The sequence below is a fragment of the Epinephelus lanceolatus genome, chromosome 23, assembly GCF_041903045.1.
Source record: "Epinephelus lanceolatus isolate andai-2023 chromosome 23, ASM4190304v1, whole genome shotgun sequence".
Classification (NCBI taxonomy): Eukaryota; Metazoa; Chordata; class Actinopteri; order Perciformes; family Serranidae; genus Epinephelus; species Epinephelus lanceolatus.
This window is the reverse complement of record NC_135756.1, coordinates 34,437,915-34,463,609: the sequence shown is the minus strand read 5'-3', so window position 1 is coordinate 34,463,609 and position 25,695 is coordinate 34,437,915. Positions and strand designations below refer to the sequence as shown.

Here is a 25,695-nt window from a genome sequence, read left to right as displayed (position 1 = left end):
GTGACACTGTTGGGGATTTATTCAAAATTGAAGGCACACTGAACCAGCATGGCTACCACAGCATCCTGCAGCGACATGCCATCCCATCCGGTTTGCGTTTAGTTGGACGATCATTTATTTTTCAACAGGACAATGACCCCAAACACACCTCCAGGCTGTGTAAGGGCTATTTGACCAAGAAGGAGAGTGATGGAGTGCTGCGGCAGATGACCTGGCCTCCACAGTCACCGGACCTGAACCCAATCGAGATGGTTTGGGGTGAGCTGGACCGCAGAGTGAAGGCAAAGGGGCCAACAAGTGCTAAACACCTCTGGGAACTCCTTCAAGACTGTTGGAAAACCATTTCAGGTGACTACCTCTTGAAGCTCATGGAGAGAATGCCAAGAGTGTGCAAAGCAGTAATCAGAGCAAAGGGTGGCTATTTTGAAGAAACTAGAATATAAAACATGTTTTCAGTTATTTCACCTTTTTTTGTTAAGTACATAACTCCACATGTGTTCATTCATAGTTTTGATGCCTTCAGTGAGAATCTACAATGTAAATAGTCATGAAAATAAAGAAAACGCATTGAATGAGAAGGTGTGTCCAAACTTTTGGCCTGTACTGTATGTGTACTCACCTGTGCTGGTTTAAGAACAAGTGTGTTCCCAGCTGCGAGGCAGGCAGCACTCTTCCATGCCAGCATCATGAGAGGATAGTTCCATGGAATGATGATGGCACACACACTGACAGAAAAAAAACATAGAATTACCACCCCATGGTTGTATGCCTCAGCGCACCAGTCGTGTTTCTCTTACAGTTTACATCCATGTCTGTGAAAACACGGATGCATGGATGCTTCACACATATTATCTGCACAGAATATCTATAAAATCAGCACAAGATTAGTGACACCAATTCAGTATCTGATCAGATGTTTCCCCTTCTATTCCTGCTGTCCCTAAAGGTGTTCTTGAGATATCACCTTCGTGTAAATGGGACAGACGCAAGGTCACACTGACCTTGACCTTTGACCACTGAAATCCAATCACTTTATTGTTGAGTCCAAGTGAACATTTGTGTCGAATTGAAGAAATTCCCTCAAGGTGTTGTTGAGATACCACATTCACAAGAATTACACAGACAAGGTCATAGTGACCTTGACCTTTGCCCTATGACCACCACAATCCAATGAGGTAATTGTTGAGTCCAAGTGGACATTCGTGCAAAATCTGAAGAAATTCCCTCAAGTTGTACTTGAGATAACGCGTTTGAATGGACACACAACCCAAAAATGCCTCCGGCCATGGCTATTGCCAGCACGAAGGCATGATAAACACACACAGCTCTGCAGTCAGTAAAACACAATAAGTGAACAGTAAGTGAAGCTGCAAGCATCGATTTCGGGTTCAAGTCAGCATGGACCTTCAAAACTTGAAAGCTGGGTAGGATCAAGATGTTTCACAGTTTAAAACATCTTATTAAAGATAACCTTAAAATTTTATGATGAGCAGACAGATGCCCATTTATTCACAACCAAATCTCTGTTCAATTTCAATTTTCAATTCAATTTTATTTATAAAGCCCAATATCACAAATTGCCTCAGAGGGCTTTACGGGATACGTCATCCCTCTGTCCTTAGGACCCTCACAGCGGATAAGGAAAAACTCCCCCAAAAAACCCTTAACAGGCAACGCTCTTCTTTAGCAACACTGTTGCTTCTTATTGGTCAATTTAATTTAATTTTTTTTTAAATTTTATATACTTTATTAATCCCCCTGAGGGGAAATCCAATTTTTTCACTCTTGCTGTCAATTACACACAGGTCTGAAAGACACACATATACACACAGGTCCGAAAGACACACATATATATACATATTTTGGGTATATTTTGGCTTTGTTAAAAATAGCCACCGAGTTGGTGCACGTAAATTTTGCAAAAGGCCAATGCAAATGTTAACAACTGGTGGCACCTCTTATTGAGCAATTTCAAAATAAATTCACACACGTGGTTCAACATTATAATTCAACATATCCCACAAGTTTTGTAGTGATTGGACAATGTCTGATTTATAGTCTAATTTGTGTTATGCCACCCCAGTTTTTACAGAGTATATTGCTAGTACTTTTACGGACATTTCCTGCAGGTTTTGTGATGATCAGCTCAACGGCCAAGGAGTTAGGTCCATTTATATGCTAAGCCACGCCCCCCATACTGTTCATTGGTCAGTATCTTCTAAACACAATAAACTACCAAAAAGATTTTGATAACCTTTGGTAAGCCTTGTCTAATGATGATCCACAGAAAATTAAGTACAAATCAGACCTACGGTTTTGAAAGTGATGTCGAAAATGTGTTTTTCAAAAAAATCTAAATTGCATTGGGACGCCACCAATTGATTACTTCGAATTATTTTACACACATGATTTAACATTATTATTGAAATTCATCCAAAGATGATCCACAAAAAATGTGTTTTTCAAAAAATTCAAAATGGTTATTGAGGCTTTTTAGTAGAGCACATTGAGCTGTGTTGCATTTTAAGTCAATCAGACTTAGTGTATAAGGAACATGGCCTTTTAAAAACTGAACTTTTGGGCCTTCATGCTTGACCCATAAATATGCACATGGACACGCATCAGTTGATTGGATCAAACAGTTCAGTATAATTCAATGACAATATTCAAATATAGAAAGCATTTAGTAAATCCACAGCTTTTACCCTAGAGGTTCTCTCTTTGTGAAGGTCAGGTTGCGATTAGGCCTGGCTTGGTTGATGGGGATTGTCTTGCCCTGCAACAAAGAAACCATGTGTGCCTTTAATATTATGATCAGTGTCAACTGTTTATAAGAATGCAGGGTGTGGGTGCCCGAGTGTTAAAAGAACACTTCACCCATAAAATGATCACTTGTATATAAATTACTCACCCTGTGTTACCTGGAATTCGTAAAGAAAACAATGTGTTTCTCTCATTCCTCCATGGTGAGGAAATAATCCAAAAAAGGTGAATATTCTTCATGAATTTAAACTAATTTGGGCAACTTCTAATAACAGCAAAAACTATATCAAAACATCAGCTTTCGTAAGACCATGTATTTTGGACATATACCTCACGAATGGTTGAGAAGGGATAAATATCTAATGAATATACTGCTGGTGGCTGGGAAAAAGGCTGTAACTAAGAAATGGATGTCACAGGAGAGCCCAACTCTGAATACATGGAATACATAGAAATCACAATGGACATTCACAATATGGAGAAAATAACAGCATTTGTTAATCATAAGATGGAACCATTTGCTTCACGATGGGAAGGCTGGGTGAATTATGTGAAACCCCTTAGGCCTGCTTTTGTATTCAAGGAACAGTGACTATATGGTAAAGAATAGGATCACTGCCTAATTGTTCATTTATAAAGACTGTTTGTTTCAAAGAAATACTTTGGCTATCTGTGACAAACATCGATGTATGATACGTGTGTACTGTATCTGAGAGCAATGTATGGAAATCTATGTTTGTTGCATGTTACCAATAAAAAATAAATTACAAAAGAAAAAAACCCATCGGCTTTCAAACTCTCACACAACTCGAGCAGTATAATCCAAGTCTCATTAATCCAGTCGTGTGTTCACTACTTCCCAAACACAAACGTTTTGGTTAGAAAGGTTACAATATAAAACACTTCCGCCTAAAAGTATAAGCCCCAAACGTGTCTGAGAACGCTTTTTCTACTCTTGCTACAGTATGACATCGCAATGTGCCTGATTTCTTTATAAGGCCATCTGCTCCAGGTACACTACTGCAAGTGTTTACATTATGTAGCCCACACTGCTACATGGAGTTACATGCAGACATCAGGGAAACATGTAATCTTGGTTGCCAATGTTGTAAACTTCTCTCTTCTTGTGTTTAGAAGCTTTTTTTGGTGACATTTCACGCTACAGAAAGAGCCCCTATACAAAGTCATCCCAAGGCTGCAAGTACACTGCTAATGTACATAGCCACATACTAATGTCAGGTCAACATGTAAACGTGGCTGTGGCTGTTGTTAATTTCTCCCTTATTTTGGATCATATTCCTGCTGGAACGTGTCTGGTTGTGTTCAGGAACTTATATTGGTGATGTTTGATGGTAAAAAGAGTTGGTTTTAAAGATACATGCAATAAACTGAGCCGAGACAGAGGGTGAATATAGCCAGATTAAACCCGGGGCCGTCAGCTAGAAAGACTCTTCACAAAAACAGGTCCAACAGTCCATTCTAAAGCCTACAAAGACCACCTTCAACAATATAAAGATGTCATATGGCTGTTCCACCTGTTACTCTCAGCTCATACAGTCTGGCTCCGGAAACCCCAAAGAACTTTTCACCACAATCAACAAACTCCTCAACCCCCTCAACAACTGTTCCCAATCCTTCACAGTCAAAAAATGCACCTCTTTTTTGTCATTTGTCCAAGACAAAGTTGATACTATCCACAGAGACCTGGCCACTACTCAATCCTGACTTCCCAAACAACTACAGACCTATCTCCAACCTCCCCTTTCTATCACTATCTATCTATCTACTGTAACGTGCTGTTCAGCTGCTTCACAACTCAAATCAATCAATCAATCAATCAATCAATCAGTCAATCAAGATCCCGGGCTCCTCCAGGCTGCATGTCGAAGTATCCTTGAGCAAGATACTGAACCCCAAATTGCTCCCAATGGCTGTTCCATCGGTGTGTGAGTGTGGTAAAACTGAGTAGCAGGTGGCACCTTGTATGGTAGGCCACCAGTGTATGAATGTGTGTGTGAATGGGTGAATGTGTAAAAAGCGCTTTGAGTGGTCACTAGATGACTAGAAAGGCGCTATACAAATGCAGATCCATTTACCATCCATTTACCACCTTGAAACCGCTCTCAGCATCACCGGCACTGCACTCTCCTGGCTCAAATCCTACCTCTCCCACAGATATCAGTTCATCAGCATAAACACTAAAAACATAAACTTCAAACTCCTCATCGTCACTTACAAAGCTCTCCACAACCTGGCCTACCCCTACCTGTCTAAGCTCCTCCACTGGCACACTCCCTCCCACACTCTTAGGTCTGCTGATGCCAACCTCCTAGTGAAAATGCATGTGTCTGGGAAGTATTGAGCATACGACTGGATAAATAAGACTTGCACTATACTGCACGAGTGAGAATTTGTAAACTGATGTTTTGATATAGTTCAATGTGGTCCCCGTTTACTTCAGTTCATGAAGATGTTCACCTTTTTTGGATTCTCCATTCACCATGGAGGCAAAAAAAAAGAAATCACAAATTCAACATAACACGCATTCATTAATTGATACAAAAATGGTCAGTTTGCGCAGGTGAAGTATTCCTTTAACCTACCTGGATTTTGTCACACCAGCCGGCAAAGTACCGGAAGGTCTGGATGGACATGCCTACGTGTGTCTTGAGGGCCAGAGTGTACACAGCTCCTGAGTCGATGGACTCGATAGTGGCCAGCTCCTCCTGGTGTTCCTCCATCAGGTCTGCAAGCCTGGAGGGAGAAGGTCAGAGGGGACAGAGTGTGGGGATGTATTTAAGATGGCTGAGACTGCCGGTCAGTGTGACTGTCTGCTCTAACTATGATCGGATGCTGACGTTACAGCTTCATGCAACATTTGATTGGCTGTACAGAAATAAGGAAAGTCAGCTGACCAGCTAATTAGCTGTCTAGCCTGTAAATTGATATTAGCGGTAAACATTTTCCTGGAGTATTTTTATTTGCTAAGGATGCTGATTTTGAAAAAGAGAGTACAGCAAGCCTGTGTGCTGTAGCATAAAAAAAAACATGTCATTTAGTCATGGTTGTTTGGCGTGTGTTTCTGGCCTTGTAGAATCTGGACTGGAGTGGTTTTTGTAATCATGCAATCCCACTGTAGTCCTCTAGGTGGAGCTACTCACCTGTAAAGCAGGCTTCCTCTGTCTCTAGGGTTCATCCTGCCCCAGGGTCCATTATCATAAGCTTCTTTGGCAGCTGCTACTGCCAGGTCTACATCCCCCACTGAGGCATAGGACACTTTACAGATCACCTGGTCAAAGACGCAATGGTCACACACACTCAAATAATCAATACAAGTGCAACAAACGATTCCTCAGACAAAACCTCCTGTGCATGTATGTGTGTGTGTGTGTGTGTGTGTGTGTGTGTGTGTGGGGGGGTATTCCTGTGACTCACTGATCCATCAGTAGGGTTGATGGTACCGTAGGTCTTGCCGTTTTCTGCATCCTCAAACTTGCCATTAATGAAACACTGGTGTGGCATTTTTACTGTCATGTTGTTCACGTCTTTGGTTGCCTGCATACAATACAGCAGTGACAGTACAGCAATCACACATCAGCCAACCCCAAACACGTGTGATGAAAAATATTTATAATAATATAATTTTAAATGAAAGTATCTAACTTTAAAGTAATCTCAAAACTCACTGACGAAAATAATGCAGTATTCATATACTTGCAGTATTATGAACTGGATGTCTGTGGTTTGTATTCCGTTTTCTGTTTTTAAATTTTATTTTTTTATGTTCAAAATAAATAAATTCATTCATTCATTCATTCATTCATTCACATTGGTGGGAAATATGCTGTAATAAGTTACTGTTAATGCAAACCCAACATTTCCAGCCTCACATTAAATGTATGTAACTAAACATGACTTTTATTATGATGGGGTCACAGGAAATGCAATGTATTTTCAGTGAGCCATTGTTCATCATAAACGCATCTACAAAACAAAACAACAGTAATTTGGGGCATTTTCTGACAGTGGGTAAGTCTGAAATATTGCAGGGAGACAGGGACAGTCAGCAGCAGCCTCAGTGAGCTGTCAGATGAGGAGTTGCAGGCGACAGGCTGCACACCCTTAACCACTTATTCAAGATTTGTACTTCTTTGTCAAATCAATGCCGTACCTGTGGCGTAGGCTCTGTGTAGACATGTACCCTATGCCATAGTGTAAGCCGTAGCCTGACATGCACTTCCCGAGAAATGTAACCCCACGTGGTGGCAACACGGGTCTCCTGTTTATTTTTGTAAACTGAAAACCATTTCCCTTGGAAGAAACGAAGATTTTATTTACTTTAATTTCACAGATAAACAATAAATTGTTAAGACAATAAAGCCCCCACAAAATAGAATTTTAAGTCTTGTGTGATTGATCCTGGCTTCATATTATTATTAGAGGAAAACCCCACTAGCCACTGGGGTAATTTAAACAATGTAAAATGTCATAATAACATTAGCATGTTTTATTTGTGGGGAAAACGTGTTAAGTAAAAGAGAGTTGTTTTGTCAATGAACCTTGTGAGTTGCAACGGAGCCGAATTTTGTAATGTAACCTTTGTTACATGTTGCTGTTGTTCTTGGCTTCACATGGGTGGAGGACATTTCTGCTAGCTACTAGGCTAATGTATACAATGTAAAATGCCATAGGCTTGTGCTAATAACATTAGCATGTTGTATTTATGGGGAAAATGTGTCCAGCAAAAGACAAGAGTTTTGTCTGTGAATCCTGTGAGTTATAATAAAGCAGGTGTGTGTTCTTCTGTTTAAAGTTGTCTCTATTAAGCCATGTTTAATGTGTGTTTGAATCAATCAAACTTTATAGCACTTCACAGAAACCCCGCCGCCAGCTTGTGTTTTGGAGTTGTAAATGCAAAGCAACACAGACACACCACTGCAAAAGTATAAATGCTTGCAATGGTGTTGGCTACAGCCTAAGCTCTGCGTAGAGCCAACGCACAACTATAAATCTGCTTAGTGAGGAAAACAACTTCTTTCACTATACACTGATGTCTGCTGACTCATGCTGCGTGCAGAATAATATCAGATCACGGTTTTTCTGCCCCCACAAACCTTCGGACTCAGTTGGGATTCACAGGGGGAATGGGGGACTCACATAGTCGATGACCAGCTCCTCCTCCTGGTCCTCTCCTCTCAACTTGCGAACAAACATCTGGATGAAGTCCTTGAAGGTGGTAGCCATGTACACGTCTTCATTCTGCAGCTGGACGCCCACGCACTTCTGCTTCACCTCCTCCACCAGCCTGGAAACAGAGACAACAGAGCTTCATCAGTAGCTGTTCCTACAGGGTTTATAATAATTTATAGGCTTACAGTTTTTATTTGTCTGACTTTGTATTATTTGTTCATAAAATTCCCTAATCCCATTTTATTATTTTTTTTTGTTGCGTTACAGTCCCAGTCCTTAATATTGCAATCGTCAACTGGTGGCCTGCAGACCACATACGGCACAGCATTGCATTCAGACAGCAGAATATAATGTATTGAAAATGAAAGGATGAAAAAATGTGTTCCAGTAATTATGATATAAGTGATTATGAGTTTTTCTTCTGCTATATTGAAGCAGCCCCCAAAACAACTGAGATAGAAATAAATTCATATGGATTTACCAACCACAAATATGTGCAATTGACCTGTGGATAGTAAAGACGTATTAATCCATCTATTAGCTTATTATTAGCGAGTAGTAGTGATGTGCTGGTCGACTCACAACCCACAGGGCAGGTAGGGCTGGGTATCATTTAATTAATTACAGTACCAGGAACCTTATAGTGATGCTGCTATAAAAAAAGGTACTTTATTTAATATAATCCATCCACATTTTATGCATTTATTTTTTTAAGAGGCCACAGGTGTGTTGGATAGCCATACTGAACGGTTTGGTGGCATTTCAGATTGCCAACTGCGTTCTACTTCATCCCACCACAGACTGTATGATTTGTAGCTGCTGTGGTAGTGGGCCAATCCCACATTGCATCAAATCGAAGACAGCTAGTGGTGAGTAGCAGCAAGCAAAACCATGCAAATACTTTTTTCTTCTAGATGTGGATACAAAAAAGATACATTGCAAGTACTGATACCCAGCCCAAAGGGTGGGTACAGGTAAGCTTACTTGAAAATATCACAAGTTAGATTTTAATAACTTACAGAAACATTGCATGCAATAGCCCACCTTTCACCTACTCTCTTGGCTTGAATCTATCGAAGGACAAGAGGCTCATGCTCGTGACAGTGTGAGATGTAAACATTAATGGCGTCCTCCCCGGCTGAGCTGTAACATCCTACACAAAACTGCTCACAAAAAGGTCTGTGGATTATCTTGACTAACCAGGTCATCATTTCTTTAGAGTGACATTTTTGATTTAGTTATTCAAATGTATTTGTTTGGCGCTTTAAGCACCACAGGCCGAGTGCCATCTAGTTGTATTATATTGGTGAGAAGGCAGACATCTCTACAGCCAATAGCTCCAACACTTAGGAGCTCACACCAAAACTATCTGGACTGATAAAGAGCACTACAGGTAAGACAAAAAAACTGTCCCTTCGAGAAAATAATCCAAAATAATGTTTTTATAGTTACTGATGATGGTATACATTTATTTTCATTCCGCCTTAATGTTGTGGCCTTTTGTTGGATTTTCAAAGATGGCGACAGTCTTTTTTTGGTGGGTGGGGCTTAGCTGGATGCAAAACAATTCTCCACAGACATTAGCTAGTGCTAACTAGACTCATAAGTCAGTCTTTAGACGCTTTGCTTAACTAAAGACTGATGACTTTCTCCCTGATTTTGTGTTTAGATGGGCGGATACAATTTCAGAGTTTAAAAAACCTCCCTACGTTGCAGAACCAATAGTAAATCAGCAGGGCGGTCCTTCGGTGGCTCGCTGAACTCTTGTGCTCGTAAACATAGTCCAACTAGAAACACGTGTAGTGGTACAAAATGGCTCAAGTTGCTGTAAATCCTTTATTTCCACAATCTTGTGGACTGAGCACACATTTGATAAAACGGAGTTAAATCTCTCAGCATCCATTTTCAAGCTCTCTGTGTGTTTGTTTCCTTGCGGAAAGAGAAAAGGGGGAGCGCACATTTCTGGGAGAGCGTGTCCTTTTCAAAAATGCAAGAGGCGTTGCTTTGTCTGGTGGCGAGACTAAGTGCTAGCTAGCGAGTTCTTTTGGCTTGTGTTAGGCAATTGTAGGAGATTTTACAAGTGGTGCATTCAGAAATACTCATCCAAGTGTCGGAGCGCACTGTGTACTGTTCGTAAATTCAGAGCACTGTCTGAATCTAGCGGTCGGTCATCCAGAGCAGCGCACTGTCTGTGGAGACAGAGCAGCAAGAGCACCGAGTGGAGTAAATGTGTGATAAACTTAACTGCTCGTTAATTCATATAGAAATATGAAGCTCCGTTTCTTTGACCAACAGGGCTCTCATTTTAGTGTAGAGCGTCAGACTGAATTTACCAACATACCATGTCAGGTCACTCACTCTCCGGGGGCCGCCAGTGTTACTTGAAAAAGTAAACACTGACCAACAGGACCAGACTGGCCGACCCCTATGCTCTCATACAGTGGCTGGATGATTTAACAGGATTGCTGAAGGTGGGACGGCCAACTTTGTGGTTGATTACTATGCCAGTCTTTCAAAGGAGGATGACACTTCAACAGTTTCCTCCAGTTTGTTTTGCTATTGTTTGTTTGCATGATGGCTTCTCATTCAGAATGAAATAAATCTGAATGAAATCATTCGGAATTAAAGTCTTTCCAGGTAGTTTACATGGGAAATATTCATTCAGAATGAGGGTTTACACGGGAGATCAGTTTAATCGCCTTTTAATCGCCTGTATTCGGGTCCGTGCAAGGTTTGGGGCAGGGAAGGTTTCTGATTGGATAGGGGGCGGGGCGGATGTTACGTGTTTACGTTTACCGGAAGAAAACACTATAGTCCTTGCTCCAAGATGCTTGATGACGCCGTTCTTAGTGCCTTTTTTGGGCTTGTTTTGCTTATATTCTTGAAGGAGCAGTATGACAACAACCTTGTTCTGCTAATGCTTCGTCTGTTGTGGAGGAGAAGGGACGTAGAAGGTCGAAGAAGGGAGATAGAAGACTGTGCTGTGGCGAATGGAAACCGGTGAGTGCAACGAGTCCGACTGCTCTATCTCAGCCTGTTGCTATGCGCGCTATATACGTCATCGCGCCAGAAGGGCAAGGAAACGAGCATGCACAGAAAGACCGTAATGAACTCAAAGAGGAATGAGTGTATACAAGTGCGAGAAATTCTTTCATTCGGAATTAGAAATAGAATATTCCAGCCCCTTACATCGGATTGAATTTTCAATCACATTGGCCATTTTCATTCTGAATTAGGTGTTTACAAGATCACTTTTAATAGGAATGAACTTTCATTCCGAATGAAAAGGGAAATAAATTGTCCATGTAAACACACTCAATGTTAGCTAATGTTCTAAAAAGTTAGCGTTACGGAGAAATCCAACATTCCTCTTAATACCTCCCCAATTTCTGATTATGTGGACATGATAACCCTTAATACACATAACGTTATTCATCCCTAGAACAGGAAATACTTTTTCCCCTAACCTGATATGAAGTGTGTGTGCTGCACATGTGAGCATTTTTGATAATCGCCTCCGTCCAGTCCTTTCGTCTTATCTCATTTAACCATGGTTGTCTTTGTTTTTGTTGACGGGCAGTGTCGGGTGGTATTTGCTAAAAGTTTCAAGCCATGACTCCTACTATTCTGGCTCCCAATAACACAACAAGACAACATTTTAAGACTCCTGTGTAGCCTACAGCCCTGTGGTGGTGAGTCGTGTTTTGCCTCCAGCTAACAAACTGACATTGTGTCAGAATCTATAAGTATAGACTGTATTACTGATAGAAATGATAAAGGATATTAGAAAGAAAACCATTATTTGCTTATCTGTTCAACCAATCTCTGTATTGGCCTCCTCTCTCACCTGACCACATCCATAGAGGCGGCTCCAGACTTGAAGAAGTCTGTGGAGTCCTCAATGGCTGGGATGTTGCTGAGGATGCCCTGCCAGATGTTCTGTGATAAATGAAAGAATTCACAATCAGCAGCACTGTTTTGAGACGAATACCAGCTTAAAAAGGTCTGAAAAGTCCAGATGAACAAATGTGGTCCACAGACAGCCAAACATTGTTGTCCACCACCAGTAACTTGCCCTGATCTCTTCTGCCATCTTCTTTTCATCATCAGTCAGCTCCACACTGGAGCTTTCCCCAGAGGAGAAGTATTTAGAAGCAGGGATCATCTTCCCGTCTTCAAATTGCAGGTTCTTCACCAGGAGCTGTGGACCAAACACACGATGGATCAAATACAGGGATGAGGCCAGAGAAGGTAATGCATACTGTATCTGACTCATTTCCAGGTCTTTTGAATAACCTCACAGCCTTAAAACCAACTGCATCTGGAGTGCAGCAGACAGAGAGCCAACAGAGCATTGCCACACTAGTCCAGCTCTGTTTTTGTTTGCTCTCAATATTTGATTTGTAGTACAACAAACTACAAAACACTCACAGCTTTCCCGTCGGTTCCATACAGCACAAGCCCATTTTTGGTGACCACACAGGGCTGGGATGCCCCCTCTATCTCCAGAGGCTGACCGGCCGGTACAGACTCCCCCAACATGGACGAGCCATACAGGGTGACAGACTGAGGGAGAACATACAGAGAAGCATTAAAAAAAAGTTCAAAAGGTTCAAAGGTTTTTATTGTCAATTGCTATATGTGCAGGACATACAGAGAATCGAAATGCTGTTTCCCTCTCACCTAGTATTAATGTCATACAATTTTAAAGCTAAAAGAAAGCTAAATTGGAATAATAATAATAGAATAAAAACAATATATGCAAGTAACTAGTATGCAGTATAACTAAAAGACAAGACACTCTAGAAGATACTCTAAACCTATGTACAATCAAGGTGATCAAGGTGCATGTTAGAGCAGCCTATGGGATGTACTTGATGTACAGTACAGGCCAAAAGTTTGGACACACCTTCTCATTCAATGCGTTTTCTTTATTTTCATGACTATTTACATTGTAGATTCTCACTGAAGGCATCAAAACTATGAATGAACACATGTGGAGTTATGTACTTAACAAAAAAAGGTGAAATAACTGAAAACATGTTTTATATTCTAGTTTCTTCAAAATAGCCACCCTTTGCTCTGATTACTGCTTTGCACACTCTTGGCATTCTCTCCATGAGCTTCAAGAGGTAGTCACCTGAAATGGTTTCCACCTCACAGGTGTGCCTTATCAGGGTTAATTAGTGGAATTTCTTGCTTTATCAATGGGGTTGGGACCATCAGTTGTGTTGTGCAGAAGTCAGGTTAATACACAGCCGACAGCCCTATTGGACAACTGTTAAAATTCATATTATGGCAAGAACCAATCAGCTAACTAAAGAAAAATGAGTGGCCATCATTACTTTAAGAAATGAAGGTCAGTCAGTCCAGAAAATTGCAAAAACTTTAAATGTGTCCCCAAGTGGAGTCGCAAAAACCATCAAGCGCTACAACGAAACTGGCACACGAGGACCGACCCAGGAAAGGAAGACCAAGAGTCACCTCTGCTTCTGAGGATAAGTTCATCCGAGTCACCAGCCTCAGAAATCGCAAGTTAACAGCAGCTCAGATCAGAGACCAGATGAATGCCACACAGAGTTCTAGCAGCAGACCCATCTCTAGAACAACTGTTAAGAGGAGACTGCGCCAATCAGGCCTTCATGGTCAAATAGCTGCTAGGAAACCACTGCTAAGGAGAGGCAACAAGCAGAAGAGATTTGTTTGGGCCAAGAAACACAAGGAATGGACATTAGACCAGTGGAAATCTGTGCTTTGGTCTGATGAGTCCAAATTTGAGATCTTTGGTTCCAACCGCCGTGTCTTTGTGAGACGCAGAAAAGGTGAACGGATGGATTCCACATGCCTGGTTCCCACTGTGAAGAATGGAGGAGGAGGTGTGATGGTGTGGGGGTGTTTTGCTGGTGACACTGTTGGGGATTTATTCAAAATTGAAGGCACACTGAACCAGCATGGCTACCACAGCATCCTGCAGCGACATGCCATCCCATCCGGTTTGCGTTTAGTTGGACGATCATTTATTTTTCAACAGGACAATGACCCCAAACACACCTCCAGGCTGTGTAAGGGCTATTTGACCAAGAAGGAGAGTGATGGAGTGCTGCGGCAGATGACCTGGCCTCCACAGTCACCGGACCTGAACCCAATCGAGACGGTTTGGGGTGAGCTGGACCGCAGCGTGAAGGCAAAGGGGCCAACAAGTGCTAAACACCTCTGGGGGGGGGGGGAGGGGTGACATGCAGAAATGGTTGCAAGCCGGAGTCAAACCTGTGACCGCTGCAGCGAGGCATCGCCTCTGTACATGGGGCGCTGGCACTATCCACTACACTACCGATGCCCCACAAATTCAAATTCATGACATTTTACTCAACTTTTGGTTGAGTTTCAGACTGTTTACTTACAACACAGCTACACTCACAGATAACTGAGCCTCCTACCTGCCTGTAAAACTGCATCAACCCATAAACCTTCCTGAAACAGTCTGGACTGAGTGGAGTCCTGCAGGGATCAACAGATGTGAAGTCAGGTGGCTGGTGGCTGCTTGCTCCGCTGCTGTTCAGCAGCTAACGTACGAAGCTAACTGCTAACAGCCACCACTGTAACTAACAAACTCCACAAATCCATTCAGTAGCTCCACCATCCACAGTCAGACACACATGGCTGATTATTTACTGTTGAATTATAGCTCACAACTCACACCAATGGCTGACGCTGCTCCTGTGTGAGTGCTTTTGCTGGCTAGCAAAACATCCTGGTGCAGACTATTTACTAGAGTATACCAGCCTGCCGCTCGTTAAGCATTTTAAGATAATTACAAACACAGTGGTTCTTGGCTTTCAATTTGTGAAAGTCCACCACTAACATCTTCGCCATGTCTTGTCTATAAAAATGAAACATAGATTTCATCTTAGTTCTATTATCAGGATAAATTTTTAGCTCATCATCGTGTCATTTTCGCCATTGAAAAAATGTCAGAAAGATGTTTAATTTTGGTTGGAATGACAAACCAGGTTGACAATATTTTAGTAATATAGTTTTCTACGTTAAGATGATGTTGGCATGTGACACTTGGAAGATGTTGGATTTTGGTTAATGACAAAACCAACAAAATGTCAACATCATCTGTGGTCAGTATTCTACATCAAATTGAAATTTGGTCATCCAACATCACAACCTAAATTCAACTAAATATTATTGCCTGATAGCTGTGCATGTTTTTAGTGAAGCAACAGGTGCTGTACTGCTCATGTGTTTAGAGACAACTTGGTAACTGCAACTGTTACTTCATGTGTGTTGACAAGAAGCTTCTTCCTTCCTTCCTTACCAGCTGTTACCACAAAGCAATGACTGGTATTGCTTTCACCTTGTGAGTGTGAGTGTGTGTGTTTGAGTGTGTGTGTGTGTGTGTGTGTGTGTGTGATCAAGGCTAAATGTGGTTCTAGTGACATAGTTGTAACTACCACACAAGTGGTTTTGAGTATATTGCCAGGTGTTTGTCTGTCTGTCTGAAAAAAATGAATGTGGTCCGGCAAAGAGGGCTGAAAGAAGGGGGGTAAGAAGCATCAGCCCTTTTTACACAGAGCACTATAAAGCTGTTACAAAGTCCCATCTTTATGCCGCTTTTAAATTTTTCCATAGGACCAAACAACAACAACATGCTGCTCCAATGTGTGATTTTAGACAGCATGCTGGCACTGCAAAAGCAAAAGAGGTAGGCTGGGCAGACATGTTACACAACAGCATTGGCCTTTAGTGCAACATATAACGTACTCCTGCAATGCTTTCTATACAATAACAATGGCATAACATGGCAATAACCATCATTTACCGTCTCTCATATATAGCGGCTGATCTCGTTTTCTGCTCGGAGGGTAAGGAACTCCGGGAAATCATTGTTTTCCTGATTTGTGGATATTTTGGCTGCAGTACACAACAGACGTTTCGACAGAAAGTCTTCTTCAGTGTGCAACTATGGTTACGGAAGTGGCGTTTAAGTACGCTCGAAGCAATCAGAGCAGGTGTGTGAAAAAAATACTAAACACTTCCGCCATAAAATGTAGTACCAACTCACAGGCAGAGAATAAACAATAAACAATCTGAGTATGTCACAGCTAATAGCAGTAGATGCACCGAAAACAGATATACATAGGCATAATATACTCTGTTCATACAAAAAGGCACTGTGAACAACAGTAAAAACTATGTGCACGAGGGGGCAGAGTAAGTCCCAAAATCTCAATTACCAATCAGATCATAAATGCACAGGAAAAGAACTGCATAAAGTCATTGAGTAACCGTCCCTCAATTACCAATCAGATCACAAGTGCGCATACAGAAAGGCACAGCAAACAGCAAAGGTATGTGCATAAGGGGGCAGAGTAAGTACCAAATTCTCAGTTAACAATCAGATCATAAATGCACAGGAAAAGACTTGCATAAAGTCACTGAGTAACTGTCCCTCAATTAACAATCAGATCACAAGTGCAGAGTAAGAAGAATAAAGTACGAAAAAGTCACTGAGTAGCTGTCCCTCAATTAACAATCAGATCATGAGTGCAAAGTACAGTAAATAAAGTGCATAGAGACACTCTACAGTAACTGTCCCTCGTTTAAGAGACAATTGTAAATATACAATAGAAATAAACAGAGTGTACAAAGACATTCGGTCACTGTCCCTTACTTATCAGATCATGAGTGCACAGTAAAATAAATAAAGTACAACAGATCTGCATCTTTATACCATAAATAACAGTCGGGAAAGAAATACAGAAAAAAAACTTCACAGAAGTATTCACTCCTCAGTTAACATTCAGATCATAAGAGCACAGTGAAAACATAAAGTGCAAAAAGTCACTGAGTTAATATAGGTTCCACTAACAAGTCATCCATGTATGCACCGTCAGCCTTTCTGTATGTACACTTGTGATCTGATTGGTAATTGAGGGACAGTTAGATAGATAGATAGATAGATAGATAGATAGATAGATCTTTATTGTCATTCACACCATGAAGGAACATGAAGGAACGAAATACAGTACTCAGGACTCAGTACTATGATTAAAAAATAAATAAATACTAATAAATGATAACCTAAGAGCTATAAAGAGATAAATAAAACACATTAAGTCAGTAGTGGCAGTGGCAGTAGCAGCATACAGAAAAGTGCAACAGCTTGAAAATACAGTCAGTAAAGTGCAGTGCAGTCTGCAATTCAGAGGTGTGGCAATGTGGAACAATTCAATAGTCTCACAGCATCCGGGAAAAAGCTGTTCTTCAGCCTAGCGGTCTTACTCTGCCCCCTCGTGCACATAGCTTTTACTGTTGTTCAAAGTGCCTTTTTGTATGAACAGAGTATATTATGCATATGTATATGTTTTTGGTGCATCTACTGCTATTAGCTGTGACATACTCAGATTGTTTATTGTTTATTTTCTGCCTGTGAGTTGATACTACATTTTATGGCCGAAGTGTTTAGTATTTTTTTCACACATCTGCTCTGATTGCTTCGAGCGTACTTAAACGCCACTTCCGTAATCATAGTTACACACTGAAGAAGACTTTCTGTCGAAATGTCTGTTGTGTACTGGTACTGCCATCCAAGCTGGGTGATTAAACTTACTAAAAGGACATTTGAGAGTGCTGGCGTTTTTCCCTTTTTCACTGTTTTTGGCCGTGCACCTCACGAGTGTATTTATTTTGCACAGGAAATTTCATTTGAAACAGACTACATTATAGACGGGCCGTTATTTATTAATCCCTCTGTGTTTTTATATTTTTACTTTTTATCCGCTCCAGTTGTTAAAGTTAATGCATCGCGCTGTCATTTCAAACTCAACACTTCCTGAATCTGTTTCAAATTAAAAGCCCCTTACAACCTCGGCTGAGAGAATACCTCTGTTTTGTAAATAGGCTTTTATTGTGAAGCATTTGTAGGAACTTATTGTGGAGGATACAGTGACTTGTATGTTTGCATACGGTACAAATATACAGTACAGGCCAAAAGTTTGGACACACCTTCTCATTCAATGCGTTTTCTTTATTTTCATGACTATTTACATTGTAGATTCTCACTGAAGGCATCAAAACTATGAATGAACACATGTGGAGTTATGTACTTAACAAAAAAAGGTGAAATAACTGAAAACATGTTTTATATTCTAGTTTCTTCAAAATAGCCACCCTTTGCTCTGATTACTGCTTTGCACACTCTTGGCATTCTCTCCATGAGCTTCAAGAGGTAGTCACCTGAAATGGTTTCCACTTCACAGGTGTGCCTTATCAGGGTTAATTAGTGGAATTTCTTGCTTTATCAATGGGGTTGGGACCATCAGTTGTGTTGTGCAGAAGTCAGGTTAATACACAGCCGACAGCCCTATTGGACAACTGTTAAAATTCATATTATGGCAAGAACCAATCAGCTAACTAAAGAAAAACGAGTGGCCATCATTACTTTAAGAAATGAAGGTCAGTCAGTCCGGAAAATTGCAAAAACTTTAAATGTGTCCCCAAGTGGAGTCGCAAAAACCATCAAGCGCTACAACGAAACTGGCACACATGAGGACCGACCCAGGAAAGGAAGACCAAGAGTCACCTCTGCTTCTGAGGATAAGTTCATCCGAGTCACCAGCCTCAGAAATTGCAAGTTAACAGCAGCTCAGATCAGAGACCAGATGAATGCCACACAGAGTTCTAGCAGCAGACCCATCTCTAGAACAACTGTTAAGAGGAGACTGCGCCAATCAGGCCTTCATGGTCAAATAGCTGCTAGGAAACCACTGCTAAGGAGAGGCAACAAGCAGAAGAGATTTGTTTGGGCCAAGAAACACAAGGAATGGACATTAGACCAGTGGAAATCTGTGCTTTGGTCTGATGAGTCCAAATTTGAGATCTTTGGTTCCAACCGCCGTGTCTTTGTGAGACGCAGAAAAGGTGAACGGATGGGTTCCACATGCCTGGTTCCCACTGTGAAGCATGGAGGAGGAGGTGTGATGGTGTGGGGGTGTTTTGCTGGTGACACTGTTGGGGATTTATTTAAAATTGAAGGCACACTGAACCAGCATGGCTACCACAGCATCCTGCAGCGACATGCCATCCCATCCGGTTTGCGTTTAGTTGGACGATCATTTATTTTTCAACAGGACAATGACCCCAAACACACCTCCAGGCTGTGTAAGGGCTATTTGACCAAGAAGGAGAGTGATGGAGTGCTGCGGCAGATGACCTGGCCTCCACAGTCACCGGACCTGAACCCAATCGAGATGGTTTGGGGTGAGCTGGACCGCAGAGTGAAGGCAAAGGGGCCAACAAGTGCTAAACACCTCTGGGAACTCCTTCAAGACTGTTGGAAAACCATTTCAGGTGACTACCTCTTGAAGCTCATGGAGAGAATGCCAAGAGTGTGCAAAGCAGTAATCAGAGCAAAGGGTGGCTATTTTGAAGAAACTAGAATATAAAACATGTTTTCAGTTATTTCACCTTTTTTTGTTAAGTACATAACTCCACATGTGTTCATTCATAGTTTTGATGCCTTCAGTGAGAATCTACAATGTAAATAGTCATGAAAATAAAGAAAACGCATTGAATGAGAAGGTGTGTCCAAACTTTTGGCCTGTACTGTAGCTCCTGCCAAATATAGCTCCTGCCATCTGCTGGTGCTTCTTACGTTACTACAACATTTCAGCTGGCACATGAACAGACACAGTGACTGAAATAATAGTAAAAGTAATAAAAATAGGACATGAATAACATGATGACATCACACACGTCATGAAAGACGACGGGGGATAATTGGTGAGGACTAACATCGTGTAGTGTGTCATGTCTGTCGGCCAAGTCACGGCAAAATTTTATGACTCCACAATCGTGTAATGTGACATAGTGACTTTCAGAATGGGCAGAAAAGTTGTGTAAGGGAACCAGGCATAAATCCTCCTTTACCGTTTCTCCCTCTCGCATGTCGCTCATTTTCAGTGTGTGACTGCAGTGTGTGCATGACAGGCGGAGGGGCTGCTGATGTGACTATCGCACTTGCGCACATCGCGATGGCGATGTTCAAAAGATTTATCGTGCATCCCTAGTGGGTGGGTCACATGCACAACACACTGTCAAAACTTCACATCCGTGCCACCCATGATCCCGTCCTGCCAGCTGTCCTGTTTACACAGTCACTGTTTCGGTGCTGTTTTTACCTCTGATCCTGCCTTAATGCTGAAACAACTCTGTCCCCCCATTCAGCAGTTGTACCTTTCATACAGAACAGCAAGGCAGCATAATGGCGTGAAATTCCTGCCTTTTAAAGGCAGAGTAAAAGGGGCTTTAGACTCGATTTCAGCATTATGGCCGGTGCCCCTTGGTTTTTAGGAGACAGAAGTGACCATCTTTGGGTTAGAGACCGGTGCTGTGGGGGGGATGAGGGTTGGATCTGAATGAGAAGCCGAGGACACTATCAGCAAACAGCCTGTCATTCCCACAAAGGCCTAAATAACATGTTAAGTGGTGAGAAAGAATTACCCCCTGTACAGTTGTCATGAGTGCTGAAATTAGCTATAGAGACCAAAACCTTTCTTTTTTTTTTTTTTTTTTTTTTTATTTACCAGGCAGTAAACATGTTTATTTCTGCTGTGAAGCTGGGCATTTTAACATGAAGGTCTATGGGGACAGAGTGCAGGGCTCGAGACTGTGACCAACTGGTCGCATTTTGTGACCAAAATACTAGACGGTGAATTTTACATCTACTCACGTGTGTGCGACTAGCAAATGTGCCGTTCCCCATCCCTGTAAAGACTGGCAAAACGTGGAAAGGGCGAATGCAGACCAATGTGTGTGCGTGTTAGGTACGGGGGGCGGGGGCAAGGGGGTACCATTAGTGGCCAATGTGTTTAAAGGGGGAGCGTCTTTGGATCGATCGCGCACAATACGGTGAAAGTTTCACTTTCACTTATCGCGAGTGAGAGGTGACGGTGAGCAATGTCTAACCCGCAGTTTCCACATACTTCGTCTGCGCCGTGCAGCGTAGCAGATATGCTCCCATTCTAGTGAATAGCTTAATTTCCACAGTGCCACGGCACACCACTTTGTCGGAGATATGCGCCAGGTCTATTTTTCAGTGACTGCACGTCGATAGCACGTCAAGCCACGTAGCTCAGATCGCACCAAACCGGAAATGGAACGCACACAGCATCCGGTAAATTTCAAAATAAAATCACTTTGAATTGAAAGCAAATAGCCATTTCTGCATTTATTATCAAATTATTTATCAGTAACACAATGAAAATGATAGGGAATGTGAATGTTTGCGTTGCAAGTCCATTTACGGTGTGCGCCCCTAAATTTTCTGTGTGCGCTCCTAAAATTTTTAGTTAGGGGCCACTGTGCTCCTAGTGAAAAAAGTTAGTGTAGAGCCCTGGAGTGGCTTCTGGAAGTACCCTCAAGTGGCCGATAGAGGAACTGCAGTTTTTGCCATTGCATGTTGGCTTCATTTTTCAGCCCTGGAAGTTGCTGCTTGGTAGGAAGTAGAGAAGGGGCCATTGGCCCGCCTGACTTTACACCCCCAACCTACGCTTGTTAAAGTCGCAGACCCCTGTATCACAGCTGGAGTGATCTTTCTGCAAGATGGTCTCAAGTTCAACTGTTGTTGCTGTTTTTCTTTCATACATACATGTCTATTTCTTCTTCTTTGAAATTTATTTATTTAATGTTTTTTCACAGTCTCCGTTATGCCACGAAAGTTAAATAATGATATAAATTAACAAAAAAAGTTAACAGGGTGCCCAAAGATTCAAGACTTCAAGACCTTCAAATGCTGGTGAAAAGTAAGATTAATTGTATTATTGGAAAGAGTATAAAAAGAAAAGGTGCCCAAATGGCTGGTTTAATGAAGTCTACCTGGACTTGGTGACACTGTTTGTAAGTTACTCAATATCCGCCTCCTGCCAAATATATCAGGATTCATATCAGCCACCCAAATCTCTGACAGTCTGACTTTACATTAGACACATAGTGTGGGTGTTTTCCTTGCTTGTGTGTTCCAGGAAACGCACCTGACTATCAATGACAGTCCAGGCACCAGGGACTTTGTCATGCCCGCGGATCCAGTTGTGGATGGCCTCAGCTGGCTGGGCCAGGTTGACCTGAGGGACAGAAAGACACTGGGGTCAACGAGCTGATGGCTCAGGTTCACTTTCACACCAGATCACCTACATTTCTGAGAATGAGAGGAAAGCCCAGCAGCTGGTTGCCACGAGTTGAGCGACGTGGAAAAAAAACTCTGCACTATGAATAGCACATGCAGACACACTGCCAGCAACGTGGCTCTAAGTGACAAATCAGAAAGCAGCTAAGACCAGCCCCACCTCTGTCCTTCCTCTCGTAAGATAAACACCAGGCAGCCACTGAGTCTTCTCAGTCTTACATATTTGGCTCTGAACAACATGTTGAGCTTGCAGTACATTTCCATGCTATACACTGAATGAAGGTGTTGTAGCACTGAGCAGCTGTCCAACAGCTTTAATACATGCTGAGTGTGTACAATGTAGCACCCTGGGCTGCAGCACAGCGACACTTTTAGTGTCTGAGCGATGTAAAAAAAAAGAAAAAAGAAAAAAAGAGCCATATCAGTGTTTGATGTGAGGATCTTTTGGGTCACCACACCCAGCATCTGCTTGGTAGATATTTAGGAATGACACTTGCGGGGTACTGGAGTACTACTGTCCCCATGATTTCATTCAAATCCAATTATTTAAAGAGCACCGTAACACTCCATTTAAGCTTGAACACCCATCACAAATTCAAAAAATGCATTCAAAGCCATCCACACAACCCCTTCCCAACGTCCACCTGTCCCCGAGGTTACCTTACGACCACTGACTCCCCCACCACCTCTTAGACAGTGAGAAAGATAAGAGGGACACTGTTACAACTACCTGTCTACATCAGATGCATATTTACCTGTGCTGAAGGGACAGTTCACCTCAAAATTAAAACACCATATTTTGCTCTTACCTGTAGTGCTACTCAGCAATCTAGATTGTTTTGGTGTGAGTTGCTACGTGTGGGAGTCGCACAGTGTCTGCCTTCTCCCCAATATAATGGAACTAGACGGCACTCGGCTTGTGGTGCTCAAAGCACCATGATTTCAGGAAATAGACAGCAACGTCTCTTTCCTGACATCATGACCTGGTTACTTAAGATAATCCACAGACCTTGTTGTGAACAGTTTCATGTGGGAGCTATTTTTTTTTCTATCGAAATACACCCACCAACTTTATCACCATGCAGAAGTAAGTGTGCATCTACTGCTAGCTCACCTAGCACCACTGATCTAGCTAACGTTATATCTCGTGCGATCATGAGCACAAGCCTCTCATCTATGAGTAGATGCACACTTAGAGTAGGTGGAAGGTGGGCTATTGCACGCAATGTTTTGTAAGTTATTAATAGCTAACTCATGATATTTTCTAGCAAGCTTACCCGTACCTGTCCTCTGTGCTGGGTACCTTTAAAGAACGTTTTTCTTTATATCGAACTACACCCGCCTACAAGAGCTCTGATTCTATGCCCAAGTGTTAAAGGGCCTGACCCAACCCACCAGGTTCAGGCCTGGCTGTAATTTCTCATTATTGCCCCCAGTCCTGAATCAGGGCTTTATGGCTTTTTTATGAAACTTAAAGCTCTTGTGCATGAATGGCAGGAGTTTTACTGGACTGAACAAACATACCCTTCCTTAGCTTTTAATAGATGCTAAAACATAAAAATTAGTGATAAATTTTGATATGTAATTGCGCTCGGGCCAAAAACTGCTGCCGAGGGTCAGGCTCAGGTCAGGCTTGGACAAACCTCACGGACTGCATTTTTTCATCTGCGTAATATTGCGAAAATTAGGCCCATCCTGTAAAATCCAGAATTGAATTTAAAATCCTACTGTTAACTTATAAAGCTCTAAATGGTCAAGCTCCGTCATATCTTAGAGAGCTCATAGTGCCATATTATCCCACCAGAACACTGCGCTCTGAGAACACAGGGTTACTCGTGGTCCCTAAAGTCTCCAAAAGTAGATCAGGAGCCAGAGCCTTCAGCTATCAGGCTCCTCTCCTGTGGAATCATCTTCCTGTTATGGTCCAAGAGGCAGACACCGTCTCCACATTTAAGACTAGACTCAAGACTTTCCTCTTTGATAAAGCTTATAGTTAGGGCCGGCTCAGGCTTGCCCTGTACCAGCCCCTAGTTAGGCTGACTTAGGCCTAGTCTGCCGGAGGACCCCCTATAATACACTGGGCACCTTCTCTCCTTCTCTCTCTCGTGTCCTATTACTGCATCTTGCTAACTCGGCCATTCTGGATGTCACTAACTCGGCTTCCTCTCCGGAGCCTTTGTGCTCCACTGTCTCTCAGGTTAACTTATATTGCAGCAGTGCCTGGATAGTGTGACGTGTGTGGTTGTGCTGCTGCCGTGGTCCTGCCAGATGCCTCCTGCTGCTGCTGTTATCATTAGTCATACTTCTACTGTTATTATGCACATATGATTATTGTCACATATGTATACTATCAGATATTAATATATACTTGAAACATATTGTACCAAGTATATTAATATATACTTGAAACATATTGTACCACAGTAGCCAGAACTATAATATAATATTATTACTTTCATTAATGTTGTTGTAAGCTACTGTCATTACCGTCTGTCCTGCATCTGTCTCTGTCTCTGTCTCTCTCTCTCTCTGTCTCTCTTTCTGTCTCATTGTGTCATAAGAATTGCTGTTAATTTATTATGCTGATCTGTTCTGTACGACATCTATTGCACGTCTGTCCATCCTGGAAGAGGGATCCCTCCTCAGTTGCTCTTCCTGAGGTTTCTACCGTTTTTTCCCCCCGTTAAAGTTTTTTGGGGGGAAGTTTTTCCTTATCCGCTGTGAGGGTCCTAAGGATAGAGGGATGTCGTATGCTGTAAAGCCCTGTGAGGCAAATTGTGATTTGTGATATTGGGCTTTATAAATGAAATTGAAATTGAAATTGAAAGTGTGTGGGTTCATGTAGGGTTGGGCCTGACATTTTTGGGCCCAATTAGTGTTCTAATGCCCACCGTATAACCACGCAGAAGAGAGTGTGCATCTACTCATGGACAAGAAGCTCATGACAGGTTGAGCTGTAATGTTAGCTAATGCCATGTGCCAGCGCTGGGTGAGCTAGCAGTAAAAATCCGGCCCAACTCTACATGAACCTGCACAGTTTCTTTTCAAGTCCGACCCGAGCTCGACTCATGGCAGCAGTTTAATTGAGACAGATTAAAAAACAGAATTTCTTCTGTACAAGAAATATAATATATATTATAGTTTTTTTTAATATTAAAACAAGCAATACAGGCTATAATACAGGCAACGGGCTGATGTGTTTCCACTTCTCCTTCTTCTCTGTCTTATTTCAATACTCTGTCGTCTCCTGCATGACAAGTGTGGCAGAGCGGGCTGTGCCTCTCTGTGCGACTAGTGCACACAGCGATCCATGGCGATGCGGCACGGAGATGATGAGTACCTTTCTTGGCTGCATGTTACACACATCTATGTCACTGCTGGGGAGGCAGAAGCACACACTGCCAGCCAAGTCACCAAGTGGCCTTGCAGCCCCCTCTCTCTCTCTCTCGTTTTCAGTCCCTCTCTCACACGCTCCCTCTCTCACACGCACCCTCTCCCTTCCCCCAGTTCTCTACTATATTAAGCTGCTGTTTCATTACATTTCCTCTCTC

General features: G+C 42.1%; 1 protein-coding gene across 1 annotated transcript in view; it reads right to left on the bottom strand.

Moving 5' to 3' along the window:
* aldh1l2 (aldehyde dehydrogenase 1 family, member L2) overlaps positions 1-25,695 on the bottom strand; it is a 67,796-nt gene that overhangs the window by 19,023 nt on the left and 23,078 nt on the right. Inside the window, exons 6-15 of the mRNA XM_033614698.2 lie at positions 21,993-22,082; positions 12,385-12,519; positions 12,029-12,154; positions 11,801-11,892; positions 7,921-8,068; positions 6,199-6,318; positions 5,925-6,052; positions 5,367-5,517; positions 2,706-2,776; positions 620-725 (exon numbers count right to left, since the gene is read on the bottom strand). Coding sequence (XP_033470589.1) covers positions 620-725; positions 2,706-2,776; positions 5,367-5,517; positions 5,925-6,052; positions 6,199-6,318; positions 7,921-8,068; positions 11,801-11,892; positions 12,029-12,154; positions 12,385-12,519; positions 21,993-22,082 — 1,167 coding nt within the window. The remainder of the gene's footprint in view (positions 1-619; positions 726-2,705; positions 2,777-5,366; positions 5,518-5,924; positions 6,053-6,198; positions 6,319-7,920; positions 8,069-11,800; positions 11,893-12,028; positions 12,155-12,384; positions 12,520-21,992; positions 22,083-25,695) is intronic.